General features: G+C 43.6%; 1 protein-coding gene across 2 annotated transcripts in view; it reads left to right on the top strand.

The window, feature by feature from the left end:
- Positions 1 to 15,081, top strand: part of PRUNE2 (prune homolog 2 with BCH domain) — a 191,897-nt gene that overhangs the window by 159,298 nt on the left and 17,518 nt on the right. For both annotated transcript variants that reach the window (XM_064140915.1, XM_064140916.1), the window contains 2 exons: positions 4,197 to 4,373; positions 14,326 to 14,428. In XM_064140915.1, coding sequence (XP_063996985.1) covers positions 4,197 to 4,373; positions 14,326 to 14,428 — 280 coding nt within the window. The remainder of the gene's footprint in view (positions 1 to 4,196; positions 4,374 to 14,325; positions 14,429 to 15,081) is intronic.

Below are 15,081 nucleotides of genomic sequence, written 5' to 3'. Positions count from 1 at the left end.
GTGTGTTTCAAAACTGAACACTATCATTATACACTGAGAGCGTTCTACCCTAGGAAAACATGTATCCATACTTCAGTTCCACAATATATAATCTACTGATCAGCAACTGTCACACCAATTTGAAATAGTGTACTTGGGAGAAAAAATCACCTTTTACAGTCTGTTTTTCTTCCCAACCTTAAATCTTCTCAAACTCCTCTTACCTGCAGTTCCTAAGGAAAGCTTATGTGATCATGTTACATATACATGTGTATATATTGCTTGAGATTACAGCCTTTCTTTCCACCATTAAAACCATTTTACACATATTTTTGACTCATCAAGTGGTTAGGCAATGAGGTAGGAGGGAGAATATTACTGCTTTCTTGCAAGATTCCTGCAGGCAGGAATTAAGTAAAGAAAAAAATCGGTCTTCAACTCAGCTTTTGTTTCACCTGAGAGAATCTAATTCAGAGAAAGGGACCTTCCACCAGTATTATTCCCTAGTAGAGACAGAAAGTATAAGAGAGGTGGCAATAGAAATTCAGACCTCATTAGTCCTTCTGTAACAACAATTGTGTGCACAACTTAATAGATTTTTTTTTCACGTGCAAAGGATTTCTGTGTTTTCAGGTTCCTGATATTTGTAACAAAATAGTGGAATTAGTGATAGATTTTAATGCAAAAATGAGATGTATAAATTAATAGTCACTAAATCTGTGGATTTGAACTTAGTTTACTACCATTCTTTGGTCCCACCTGTCCACCCAGTGAAGAATCCAAGCCATGAGCAGCCAGTTTTTCCAAGAGAATGCTATGGGAGAGAGTGGCAGGTGCTTTAAGAGTGTCTGTGTAAACCACATTTACAGCCTTTTCTTTATTCACTAAGTGGGTCACCTTGTCATAGAAGGAGATTGGGTTTGTCAAACAGGACCTGCCATTCATGAACCTATGCTGACTGGACTTGATCACATGGTTGCCCTGCATGTGCTGCACTCAAGATGACCTGCTCCATGACCTTCTCTGGCACCGAGGTCAGACTGACAGGTTTATAGTTCCCAAATTCCTTCTTCTGGCCCTTCCTGGGCATCACATTTCCCAGTCTCAAGCTAGCTGGTACCCTGATTAATGAGGGCTGTTGGTAAATGATGGAAACTGGCTTGGTGAGCAATTACACCAACACTCTCAGTGCCCTTGGGTGTATGCCATCAGGCTACATAGGCTTGTGTATGTCTGGGTGGTGCAGCAGTTCACCAACCATCTCCTTTTGAATCATGGGGGCTTCATTCTGCTCCCCATTCCTGTCTTCTAGTTCAGGAGGCTGGGTACTCAACTGGTCTTAACTACTAAAGACTGAAGCACAAATGGTATTGAGTAGCTCAGCCTTTTCCTCTTCCTTGGCCACTGGGTTCCCCCTCTGCATTCAACAAAGAATAGTGATTCTCATTGTTCCTCTCTTTGTTCCTAATACATTTGTAGAAGCGTTTCTTGTCTTTAACATCTCAAGACAGATTAGTTTCCAATTAAGCTTTAGCCTTTCTAATTTTCTCCTTACATAGCCTCACAACAAATTGTAGTCCTCCTGACTACAGAGGGCCTGCCCTTTCTTCCAGTGGCCATACAGCTCTTTTTCTCCCTGAGCTGCAAACAGATGTCTCCAGCCAGTGAGACTTCTTCCTTGCTGACTTGTCTTTCAGTGCATGGGGTCAGCCTGTGCCTGTACTTTTCTGATTTCCTTCTTGAATGGTGTCCAGCCCTGCTGTACTCCTTGGCCCTTCAGGGCTGCCTCCCAAGGGACTCTTCTGACAAATCTCCAAAACAGGCTAACAACTACCCATCAGAAGTCCAAGATGGTGGTTCTGCTGACTCCCCTATTTTCCAACAACTGATAACTATTATTTTGTGAACACTGTGATCAGGAAAGTTTACATCCTCTGTGTCCAAACAGCAGGTCCCACAGGGAGCCTTTTCAAGTTGGCTCCATCACCAGCTGTGCCAGGAAGTTCTCCTCCACACTCTAGGAACCTCTGTGACTGCTCCACCTCCTCTCTGTTTTATTTTCAGCAGATGTCAGGGAAGTTGAAGTCCCTTACAAGAGCAACAGTGAGCAACCATGAGACTTCTCCCAGATGCCTAAACAATATTCTATCTGTCTCTTCATCCTGGTTGGGTGCTCTGTAGGAGACTCCCAGCATGATATCTGCCTTGTTGGCCTTCCTCTTGATTTTTACCCATAAACACTCAACTCTATCATCACTATCACAGATCTCAAGACAATCAAAACATTATGTGACACCTCAACACCTCTCCTTCCATGCCTATCCCTTCTGAAGAGTTTGTAGCCATTGATTGCAATGCTCCAATATGATGGTTTGGGAGTTGCCTGCCTCCACACACACACCCATGAGAGTAAAATCACCCAGACTAGGCTCAGCTAGTTTGAAGTTATGGAATGAAGCTATATTTACAGCTTAGCACAATTTACAAGCATATATATACACAATATACGCAAAAATATTTACAGTTATATACAGCTTAAAAGTAATACAGAAACACAATACCCCTCCCAAAACAATCAGACTGTCACAAGGCTCCTGACCCAAACCTCCTCCCCACTCCCCCTCTTTGCATTCCTTCAGAAATAACCAGATCAATCTCCATATATCTCACGAGATAACTCTGGAGAGATCTGAGGTGATGTCAAAAAAGACGATAAGAAGGTTAGGGGAAATAAAGGGTTAGGTCTGATTAGTTAAGGCAAATGCAGCCACACACACACAGGCCCATCAGAGAGGAGGGGCAGAACTCAGAACTGAGGAGTGTCTTATCTGTTGTGTTTCTAAGCAGAAGGTTGAGTGAAATAGGGTACTGTTGTTTTTTCTTTCTTTCTTCTCACAGCTAAGGATTCTATTTCTCTCAGTAAAATATTCCAAACAGCCTCGAACCAGCACATCCAGTTTGTGAAACATCCCACCACACTTCTGTGCTGGCCACTGTATCACAGTTTTGTATCTCACTACACGTTTATATACCATATATGCATCTCACTATACCATTGTTTGCTGCTACCTCACTAACTGACTTACACAGTCAAAGTCTGCTCTTACTTACCATTGCAGAGCCAGGGTAGTATTTTGAAAAGAACAGCTGTTTACTCAGTAAAATGTATGGAAACTTTACTAAGAAAATAAATTAATAATATGCACACAGCCATAAGGCAAAGGTGCTTCAGCAAGAACAATAGTACAGAAGAGGGTTTTTTTTCCCCCCCTGTGGATGAAACAGTGTGATGTAACAACATCCAAAGAAGGAAATTAAGTAATTCCAGCTGTGGACAGAATCACTTTTCATGTCACTTTCTCTGTAACCAGCCATTAAGTTTGAAAAACGGGAATGCTGTTAAATTTGTTGTTAATAGCCTTCTCATCAATGTGTGACAGAAAAGTAGAGTTTTTTTGACTGCTTCACAGCTTTTCTGAAACTAAGTGTCTAGCAGAGAGGCTGTGACAAGAGACTTCACATGAAATCTCTTGTCAGCCATGCAGTTTATTTACTGTGATTATTGTGTCTGTGGGCTATATATACCTGTTCTTCCACAAGCACTGGTATGGGTGAGCCAGATCTCATGGCTGTTCTGGACTTCACATCTGGGAGGGAACTGGTATTGAACCAAAAGGCCCTAGACAGGGCAGATACAGTGCTTACATGAGTAAGTGTTTTGTCATGATTGAAGCAGAAGAAGATGCACATTCTTCTTCTTTGCTGGTGCCAGATGTGAGAAGATCAGAGACAGAATGGAAAAAGTTAAGAAGCTGTAGTTCTGTGGTAATTCTTCTTTAGATAAGACATATTGCTGTCTTAACTTTTAATGCCCTGTTTTGCTTTCAAATATAATTTTCATGCCTGCAACACAGAGATTATTGAAGACCTTACAGTGCAGTACCTCTGATGAGAAGCCGATCTAACTAACTGGATGCAAAAATCCCATGGCATTATTCTGCATAGTGCTAATTGTGGCTATTCTTTTAAAAGCTATGAGAAATTTTAGGGAGTGGAAGCTTCTCATTTACTGAGTGTTAGTGATCAAATAATGCTCATGTTTATACCTGTGCAGATCCAGGATATTGCTGCGAAACTCCAGTTGGTTTGTTACGTGCATTTCAAATGTTTGTAACAAAGGAAATATTTAGAGTAATATATACAATTCTATTTTTCAGAAGAGCAGACTGCTACTAAGGAGGCTTCCCAGGAAGAGACTGAATCAATTCCAGAGTATACTGCTGAAGAGGAGCGAGAGGACAACAGATTATGGAGAACAGTGGTTATTGGAGAACAAGAGCAAAGAATTGATATGAAAGTCATTGAACCTTACAAAAAAGTCATTTCACATGGAGGTAGGAAAACCCTGAATGAATTTTTACAGTGCTGGGAAAAAATCATGTCCTAGTGAGCTTTACTTCTGGCAGTTTAGAACTGCTTTAGTTCAGTTATTCTGGCAAAGGGAGAGAGAGAGGTAGATTGTTTTTCAACCGTGGCTGAAATCAGGCAACTTTCATAGAATCACAGAATCATTAAGGTTGGAAAAGACTTCTAAGATCATCATATCCAACCATCAGCACCACACCACCCTGACGACTAAACCATGTTCTGAAGTGCCATGACTTCACCACCTCCCTGGACAGCCTGTTCCAGTGCCTGACCACTGTTTTCTTAATATCCAATCTAAATCTTCCCTGGCACAATTTGAGGTTATTTCCTCTCATCATTTTCCTACTTGAGACTGTCCCCCACCTCACTACAGCCTCATTTTAGGTAATTGTAGAGAGAATGACTAGTGAGTATTTTAAATACAAAGAAATTTCAAGACCAACAAATAAGCTATTATGCATGTGTCATTAACCATCTAGTCATTGTAGCTAAGGCTGTCTTACAGTACAGAGAAGAACCAATGTCTTGTAGAAAAAAAAAAAAGACTTTATTCTGTGGATTTTGGCAAAAACTTTTGCAGAAGAAAGTATAGTGCTTGTGATTTGCTGGTTGATGTATATGGGTGCACAAATCTGAATAAGTAGAGTGACAAGAGAAACAAACCCGCAGTTTTCCTTGGGGCTATCATTCATCTGGCTAAGCTCCTTTTGTTATTTTTCTGCCACTTATAGTTGTCAGCAGATAGCATTTCACCAGCAGCTGTTTTGTGGATGTTTTTTCATGTACTTTGTTAATGATTATGAAATAGTATATGAAGGAAAATACTTATAGTAGGAAAATTACCTCATATGCTTGCTATGTTGCCTCCTTTGCTCGTATGCTCCTTACCCTTCTCAGGGAACTTTAGTTACAGTGTCAGAGTATCACAGTATCAACAAGGTTGGAAGAGACCTCACAGATCATCAAGTCCAACCCTTTACCACAGAGCTCAAGGCTAGACCATGGCACCAAGTGCCACGCCCAATCCTGCCTTGAACAGCTCCAGGAACGGCGACTCCACCACCTCCCCAGGCAGCCCATTCCAGTGTCCAATGACTCTCTCAGTGAAGAACTTTCTCCTCACCTCCAGCCTAAATTTCCCCTGGTGTAGCTTGAGGCTGTGTCCTCTTGTTCTGGTGCTGGCCACCTGAGAGAAGAGAGCAACCTCCCCCTGGCCACAACCTCCCCTCAGGTAGTTGTAGACAGCAATAAGGTCACCTCTGAGCCTCCTCTTCTCCAGACTAAACAATCCCAGCTCCCTCAGCCTCTCCTCGTAGGGCTTGTGCTCAAGGCCTCTCACCAGCCTCGTCGCCCTTCTCTGGACACGCTCAAGCATCTCAACGTCCCTCCTAAACTGGGGGGCCCAGAACTGAACACAGTACTCAAGGTGTGGTCTAAGCAGTGCAGAGTACAGGGGCAGAATGACCTCCCTGCTCCTGCTGACCACACCATTCCTGATGCAGGCCAGGATGCCACTGGCTCTCCTGGCCACTTGGGCACACTGCTGGCTCATGTTCAGGCGGGTATCAATCAGCACCCCCAGATCCCTCTCTGTCTGGCTGCTCTCCAGCCACTCCGACCCCAGCCTGTATCTCTGCATGGGGTTGTTGTGGCCAAAGTGCAGCACCCTGCACTTGGAACTATTGAACCCCATCCCCTTGGACTCTGCCCATCTGTGCAGGCGGTCAAGGTCCCGCTGCAGAGCCCTTCTGCCCTCCAACCCAGTCACATCAGCACACTTCTGTATAAACTAATTCAAATGGATAAAAACTGCTATAAATATTGAAGGAAGAAAATGCAACAAAGCATTTTAAGTGGCATTTTTGGTGCCTCAGGTGCCATAAAGAATCCTTGGATTCTTTATAGTTTGGGAACATTGTTTTCCATCTATTCAGTAAGGTACTAATTAAGTTCTGGTAGTCCTGCTAAAACTGAGGCAAGTAACTTAGATGTTGAATCTTTATCTGGTTGAAGTGACATAACTAAATAATGGTTAATTCTATTACCTGAGGTTGTGGTCCTCAAATTTGCACTTTTACATCGAAAGTAGCTAAATGCTAACTTACAGTTGTTCACAGTGGTCAGTGAGCAGAAGATTTAGTTATGATTAATAAATATATTTAAACCTCCAAGCACTTTCTCACTGTAACAGCACCATCAAAGATTTATGAACGTGATGACACCTCAGACATGGTTTAGCAAATAGACACAGATGGTATAATTTAAGAAACAAACATAAAGTATTTTGAGGCCTTGCTAATGGTGTTTATGTTTATGGTGTGTATATTTATTTATGCAGTCTTTGTATGCTGTAAACTAGTCTAGGTACATTTGTGGCGAAAACTGTCACATGCAGTTCCTACTGGATGATGATATATACTTTTATACGAGCTTTTATGAAAAATAAACACCAGTCCATTGTAGTGAGTGGAGGAGTAGAACTTAATTAATCACTGCGTTTAGTGGAGCAAGGACATCCAGCTGGCGGCCAGTCACTAGTGGTGTCCCTCAGGGATCAGTGCTGGGCCCCATCCTCTTTAACATCTTCATAGATGATCTGGATGAGGGCATGGAATCAGTCATCAGCAAGTTTGCAGATGACACTAAGCTGGGGGCAGATGTGACTGAGTTGGAGGGCAGAAGGGCTCTGCAGCGGGACCTTGACCGCCTGGACAGATGGGCAGAGTCCAATGGGATGGCGTTCAATAGCTCCAAGTGCAGGGTGCTGCACTTTGGCCACAACAACCCCATGCAGAGATACAGGCTGGGGTTGGAGTGGCTGGAGAGCAGCCAGACAGAGAGGGATCTGGGGGTGCTGATTGACACCCGCCTGAACATGAGCCAGCAGTGTGCCCAGGTGGCCAGGAGAGCCGGTGGCATCCTGGCCTGCATCAGGAGTGGTGTGGTCAGCAGGAGCAGAGAGGTCATTCTGCCCCTGTACTCTGCACTGCTTAGACCACACCTTGAGTCCTGTGTTCAGTTCTGGGCCCCCCAGTTTAGGAGGGACGTTGAGATGCTTGAGCGTGTCCAGAGAAGGGCGACGAGGCTGGTGAGAGGCCTTGAGCACAAGCCCTACGAGGAGAGGCTGAGGGAGCTGGGATTGTTTAGCCTGGAGAAGAGGAGGCTCAGAGGTGACCTTATTGCTGTCTGCAGCTACCTGAGGGGAGGTTGTGGCCAGGGGGAGGTTGCTCTCTTCTCTCAGGTGGCCAGCGCCAGAACGAGAGGACACAGCCTCAGGCTGTGCCAGGGGAAATTCAGGCTTGAGGTGAGGAGAAAGTTCTTCACTGAGATAGTCATTGGACACTGGAATGGGCTGCCTGGGGAGGTGGTGGAGTCGCCGTCCCTGGAGCTGTTCAAGGCAAGGTTGGACGTGGCACTTGGTGCCATGGTCTAGCCTTGAACTCTGTGGTAAAGGGTTGGACTTGATGATCTGTGAGGTCTCTTCCAACCCTGATGATACTGTGATACTGTGATACTGTGACTTGTTCCAGTGGCAGACATCTCTGGTAGCTACAAAGAAATACATAATAACGCACAGACATCAATGGAATTCTGAATATTCCTGCTCAGCTCTCAGTGTGAAATAATCAGGATTTTAATTCAGATGTCTGAGGTCTTGTTTTGTTAACTTGCTCAAATCTTAAGATAAAGAACATTTCATATCCTTTACTTTTGAATGGCTGCTGGTCAGTGCATTAGCAATTGTAAAAGAAATGGTGTGAGATAGAATGGTGCTTCAGACCCCCTCTGACTGCATTGGAAATTTTGCCTGAAATGTTGGCCTATCAAAGCAGTTAAAGTCTCGATTAAAATCTGTGTTTATGAATGATTTAGTTGGGGCAATTAACAAGGCAGGAATTATAAAATATGTAGTTCATTTTCTTTCCAGAAAGCCCTGATGACAACTGTATATAAATTAGTTAAATTTGCGTTCTAATTTGGTCAGGAAGATCTTCACGGGGATGCTTACAGGCAATTCATTCAGTGAGGAGAATCAGAAAAATAGAAAAGTTTAGCCGCAAAATGGCTTTGCCCCACTTACAAATAGGCAGGCTGGAGCCCTACAGGAAGTCTGCTCTACTCAATGCAGTGGAGTAGAAATTTCAAGATAGTCCTTGGCTCCTTTGTGGCAGTGTTTGAACTTCTCTGCCATTGAGAGGCTTCTAGATCTTCCCAGAGTGCTGGAAAAGAGGTAGGTGATCTCTGACCTGGTTCCATTTGGCACAGAGTTTTGCAGAGGTGCTGTCGTGGAGGGCCCATAGGCCCAAAAATAGGCTTATTCACACCGTGCTCTGCCTGGACATGTTTTTCTGCCCAGACATGTTTTTGTGCCCATAACCAGCGGTAAACACATAACGAGCACAAAGGGGCACAATAGGCCTGGTGCCATAAAGTCTGTCCTGCCCAGGCTTTAGGTTATGTAAGCCCCCACACGCCCAGCTCGTGCCTGCCTAGTGTAAGGCCCATGCTGTCTCCATATTTGGGAGGTCCAGGCTTGTGGCTTTTGCCTATTATGATAAGGTTGGCTAACTGCCAACCTGATTGGTCATTCTAGTGGCCAAGGGGCCATTAATCTCAGCCCATGTTTAATAAATAGCGGTACACAGGTAAACAAAGTTCTTCGGCTCCCCTGCTTGCTCACTTACTGTCATTATTATGCTTAAGCCTGCCTGTATCTATGGAGCTCAGTCTCCTGTGCATCCGTGTACCCTATTGCATGCCCACTGCCATATTATTGCCTGGTGCATGACACTGCCGATGAGTTACCAGGAGCAGACTCTGCATTGTCTGCACACGATCAGCCTGCATGGCCAGCGTTGCATTGTACTCCTTCTGCACCTGAGGTCCTGCCTAAGAATCCCTGGACAGAGCATCCAGAAGAAGGCAGGAGACAAGGGCAGAGATTGCATCCTTCGCCAGAAGAACAAGGTCAGAGACTCTCCTTTCCCCTGAAGCCAGGAGGATTCCAGCCTCAAAGTCCATGGGCAAAGAGTCCCCTGAAGATTGGACTCTTGCATAGGCTGTGACATAACCCCAGAGCGTGATTGATAATTAATCAGAATTTGTGAGTAAGTGCCTTAATGCCACTGTAATTTCTATTGCCTCCTGCCATAGAGCAGAAAGAGCTTGCAGCCCACCTGCTGGGCAAGCAGTGTATTGACCCCAAGTGGTATTTGCCACAGGGAAACTCCTCGCTCTGTTTATAGTTTGAATTGTTTGCTAGTTATTAATAAGTCATGGTTTGATATTAATCCTAGAATGTCTGTCATAACCATGTGGATCCATATTAATATTAAATACAGTGGTTGGGGGTGGCAAGAGTTCAGAATGTTGAAGTTAATAAATATATATTTTTATAGAAAATTATCTTGCACCAATTAATTTCTCCCCTCCGCCACAATTGGTGTAGGTGGCAGAATACCCCTCTGCGACAGGTGCAGGCAGGATTTCTTGCAGATGTGCAGAGAGCACAATGTCAGTGGCACTTCTTGCCATGTTGTGAGGCATTTAAATGCCGTCTCCTGGGAAATTTGAGGCACTTAAGTTTCCAGGTGCCCAAAATATCAGAGCTAAGCTGGTCTTAAGCACAAAGCAGAGCAGAACACCTTGTCCAAGAGCTGTGAGACAGAGGCAGCAAGGCAGAAGCAGCTCAACTGCTTACAACTTAGCTCAATTTAAATTACTTGCCCAAGTATAATGGCTCCTTTGGCCACAGAGATTCACCAATCAAAATGGCATTTGCAAACCATGTTAGGTGAAACCAGAGTTTGCTCACCCTTATTTGGGCAAGACACCAGTAAGTACCTAAACACCTGTGGGTACCTGTTTATCACTTTGGGAGGGGACATAATGTCTCCCACCCTTGCTTCCCCCATCAGCGGAAGTGTGGGGCAAGCCAGGACATCTAATAGACCTACTGGCCTTCCAGCACAATGAAGTTGTGAACTGAACATGTGGATAAAAAATCATTTTGATATGTGGGTCACAGGGAAACTAGGCAGCTTGAATAGTTACAGCAGCTAGGCCTATTCTCTATGATATTCCCTTTGACAACACTTTAGTGTCTTTGAAATGCTCTAGAGGGCCAGGAGTCTTTGCAAGCTGACAAATCCTTAAGCAATTTTCTGAACCTCATCAGGTTTTCTTTAACCTTAACATATTTGGGCTAAAACAGGGGAACTTCCTGTTTCTCTCTCTCTCCTGTCTGTCTGCTAGCACCACTTTGTTGCTGCTGCTCCTGTTTCTACCACCTCATCAACTTTCCACATGGTGGACAAACTCTTTCTGATTCTACCTCCATCCATTGCCATCAGTCTGGTTGTAGATATATTTTTTTGTATCTTGTTTTTGCCTTCCCTGTACCTCTTTTTAAGTCCCCTATCTTAAATAGTTTTTATTTATTGTTAAAGTTTTTCTTTTAACTTCCAAATTGAAGCAAGACTATTTATTTGGGTGTGTTTTGCCCTTTTTCTCTCTGCATCTAATTACTTTCTTTCCAGGGGAGGGGGGAGAGGGAAAAGCATCTTATTATTGTATTGGCTCTGTTAGCTATATTTTTGAGTCTCTGGGAAATTTAAACTAGAACCAAGACAGGAAAAAAATGGATTTGTCAATTTAGGTGTGGTATTGCCTTCGACTTATGTTGGTGGAGAAATTTCTGAGAGATTTGTTGTTTTGCATAAGATGACTGAGGATTTGGGCAAATGGCTTTTCCTGTCTTCTAGCAATGAAGTAAAAAACACTTTTCCCTTGGGTGAGCACTCCTTGTCTCCAAAACATGTTAAGAAAAAGTGGCTTAGATTTATCTGTGGATTTTTCTTCTGCATGATGTTAGGTGGCATCTGCACATAATCATTCTGCTCTAACTCTGAACTGTGCTGTGTCATTTGATGGACACACCTGCTACAATGTGCTTTTGCACTGCTAGGCTGGCTAGACAGACTGCTTTATGGCACTGCTTTATAAAGCAGAAAGGTTAAGAACACCCCTGAGCTAGGATGGGATAGATGAAATGAGAGTTGTCTCTTTGAAAGTGTGTGAGTCTGTTGTGAAGATGGAAACATAACAGAGAGTAGTATTAGGTGATGAGTGAGGGAAACAGAGTTGTTCTTGTTTCTTTTGAGAAGACTGATATATTCCTTTATGTCAACCACTTAAAAGGTGGAGGTGCTGAAAACAGCACTTAAATTTCTTTCCCTTCCCTGTATGCATCTTTGTTACAGAACACAATGCTACTCTTTTAATTGACCATGACATCTTCACTGGGACACCAAAGTCAATCACTTGTATCTATAGATATGCCATCAATGCTTACTGGCTCCTGACTTGAGCTGCAGCTATAACATACTGTGCCACATCACATAGTTTTAAGTAGTTTTATGCACATTGCCTTTGGTAAACCCTAATCCTGAGTTTTTTGCCTATCCGTGTCTGTCAACAGGTTGGAGATTAAGGTAACACTGCACTGTGGGACTGGAGAAAACAGTGGATACATGCTGGGCTGCAGTGTCCAGATGGTTATTCCTTGGCTAAGGTCTAGGCTAGCTAGCAAACTCAGTGTGGGTGTTAACATCAAAATTATGTATAATCATCTTATCCAGTGCATTCTGTTTAGTTGAATCTACCAAATCAAACCCAGAAAGGAAGAAGTCCAACATAAGCCTTCAGCAGTTTGCTTTGCCAAGCCTCCATTTGAAACAAGGCAGGAGAATTTTTCTAATGTGTGCCTTTTTCCCTCAGAGACCTTTCTTTTGCTCCCTTTGTAACTTGGGAAGCAATTGTATTTTTCTCTCCTTTAGGGAACAGCTTTCTGTCTTCTAAACAGAGAGCACCTTTGTGCATGTTCTTATGACTGGGATAGTGTTGAGATCAATCAGATGGCTGTAGCCAGGTGGAGGTCAGTCTCCCAGGTAACCAGCAATAGAACAAGGGAACACAGTCTCAAGTTGTGCCAGGGGAGGTCTAGGCTGGATGTTAGGAGGAAGTTCTTCCCAGAGAGAGTCATTTGACATTGGAATGGGCTGCCCAGGGAGATGGTAAAGTCACCATCCCTGGAGGTGCTCAAGAATGAACTGGATGAGGCACTTAGTGCCATGGTCTAGTTGATTGGACTGGACTGGGTGATAGGTTAGACTGGATGATCTTGGAGGTCTCTTCCAACCTGCTTGATTCCGTGATTCAGTGATCTACCTGGAGCTGAGTAAGGCATTTGACTCTGTCCCACATGATATCTTGTTCACCAAGCTGGAAAAACATAGACTCGATGGGTAGAGGACTGCTGGATAAGCAATTGGCTGGATGGTTACATGCAGATAGTGGTGATCAATGGCACAATGTCCACCTGGAGACCAGTGACAAGTGACGTCCCTTAGGCATCAGGCTGGGACCATTGGTGTTTTCCATCTTTGTCAGTGATATGGACAGAGGAACTGAGTGCACCTTCAGCAAGTTTGCAGATGACACCAAGCTGTGTGGCACAGTTGACTTGCTAGAGGGAATGGATCCATCCAGAGGGACCTGGACAGGCTGGAGAGATGGGTCCAGGCCAACCTCATGAAATTCAACAGGGCAAAGTGTAAGGTTCTGCACCTGAGCTGGCACAATCCCAAGCACAAATACAGGCTGGGTGGTGAATGGCTGTAGAGCAGGCCTGAGGAAAAGGACCTGGGGGTCTGGATTGATGAAAAGCTTAACGTGAGCCAGCAGTGTGCACATGCAGCCCAGATAGCAACCGTGTGCTGGACTGCATCAAGAGAAGGGTGGCCAGCAGGGCAAGAGAGGTGATTCTCCCACTTTAGTCTGCTCATGTGAAACCAAACCTGGAGTACTGCATGCAGTTCTGGAGTCTCCAATATGGGAAGGATGTTGAACTGTTGGAGTGAGTCCAGAGGAGAGCCACAAAGATGCTCAGAGGTTTGGCGCAACTCTACTGTGAAGACAGGCTATCAGAGTTGGGGCTCTTCAGCCTGGAGAAGGCTTTGAGGAGATCTTATAGTACCCTTCCAGTATCTGAAAGGAACCTACAGGAAGGCTGGGGAGGGACTATTTGCAAGGTCTTGTAATGACAGGATGAGAGGTAATGGATTTAAACTGGAAGAGGGGAAATTTAAACTAGATGTTAGGAAGAAGTTCTTTATGGTGAGGGTGGTGAGACAATGAAACAGGTTGCCCAGGGAGGTTATAGATGCTCTCTCTCTGGAGGTGTTCAAAGACAGGTTGGATGAGGGCTTGAGCAACCTGTTCTAGGGGGAGATGTCCCTGCCTATAGCAGAGGGTTGGAACTGGATGATCTTTGAGGTCCCTTCCAACCTAAACCATTCTATGATTCTAACAGGCAACTGTCCCAGATTCCAGGATGGCTGTTGGTAGGCAGTGGTGCTGCCCAGAGAGTGCCAATATTAGATAACTGAAGTGTCCAGGGTAAAGAAGTATTTTATGTGAAACTTGCAGCAAGGGATTTAACTGATCTTCAGGAGCTTCTAAGGTGTAGTGGGGTGCAGTCGTAGTTTTAATCTCTTGTGGCCACTGGAGCTGCAAAGACTATTTTCTTTAGCCCCTTATTTCTCAGTCCAAGATAAGCATTCAGCATAAGATCATAGAGATATTATGAACCAGGAGTTCAGATAAGATTGTATTACTTGCAAGCTCTTTTTGCCAGTGTCTACTAAAGATTCACTGTTAGTTGTATGAAGATTTTCAGGAATTCAGCATAAGTAAACTTCTTCATTATCACTTGAGAAGGTAGTTTGTACATTTTCAGTCTTCTTTGGCAGTAGCCACAGTAGCTCTGTTCCAGGACTTGGGAGGTTTCTTTTTTCAATTTATCTTCTTAAGAGCATTTTACAAAGATAAAAATGCCTTTTTGTTTTTTTCCCACAGGATACTATGGTGATGGTCTGAATGCTATCATTGTGTTTGCAGCATGCTTCTTGCCAGACAGCAGTCGAACTGATTACAACTATGTCATGGAAAATCTTTTCCTGTGAGTTATTCATGAGCAATGTGATATCCTTTTAAGTTAGTGTTCATAATTATATGTAGTGAGCAATAGTCTGTCATTAATTAAGAGGTAATTTTGGTCGTTAGGGAGTGATCTGAATGACAAGGAAAACAACAGTTTTAGATAAACTTTTCAGAGAGGTATTACTTTGGTATTTTTTACTTAGTCATCCTCCCAAGTTAAAATATATTTGTCAGGACCAAATCTGACTATAGTATCTCCCTAAACATCAAGGAATGCTATATCTTGAGTTTCTTGGGTCTACTGTCATTGCACTCTTTCACTAGTGATTTCCAGCACTTTTGCTGAGAACAATTAGCTGGGTCACTGCACAGGTTTTTGTTGTTCATTGTGAGTTATATATTAGCACAATGCAGCATTGTATATCATACTTTTAATATATGCTGTGGTTGTTCTTAGGAGTCACACAACCCTTTTATTACAGCAGATAAATGACAATTGCTGACACAAACAGCTCTAGGTAGTTTTGTTTACTCCAGCTCCTTCTGATTCAGTTATAAGTGGCAGAGGCCAGTTGGTCAGGACACATACTTGGCCACATGAACCCACATTTCTCACAGGAAATTTACTTCTAATAGCAGCTTGGTTCAGCAGCTGAAAGTTGTGAATGCAGC

This window comes from Pogoniulus pusillus, chromosome Z (genome assembly GCF_015220805.1).
Source record: "Pogoniulus pusillus isolate bPogPus1 chromosome Z, bPogPus1.pri, whole genome shotgun sequence".
Lineage (NCBI taxonomy): Eukaryota > Metazoa > Chordata > Aves > Piciformes > Lybiidae > Pogoniulus > Pogoniulus pusillus.
This window is presented reverse-complemented; position numbering and strand designations above follow the sequence as displayed.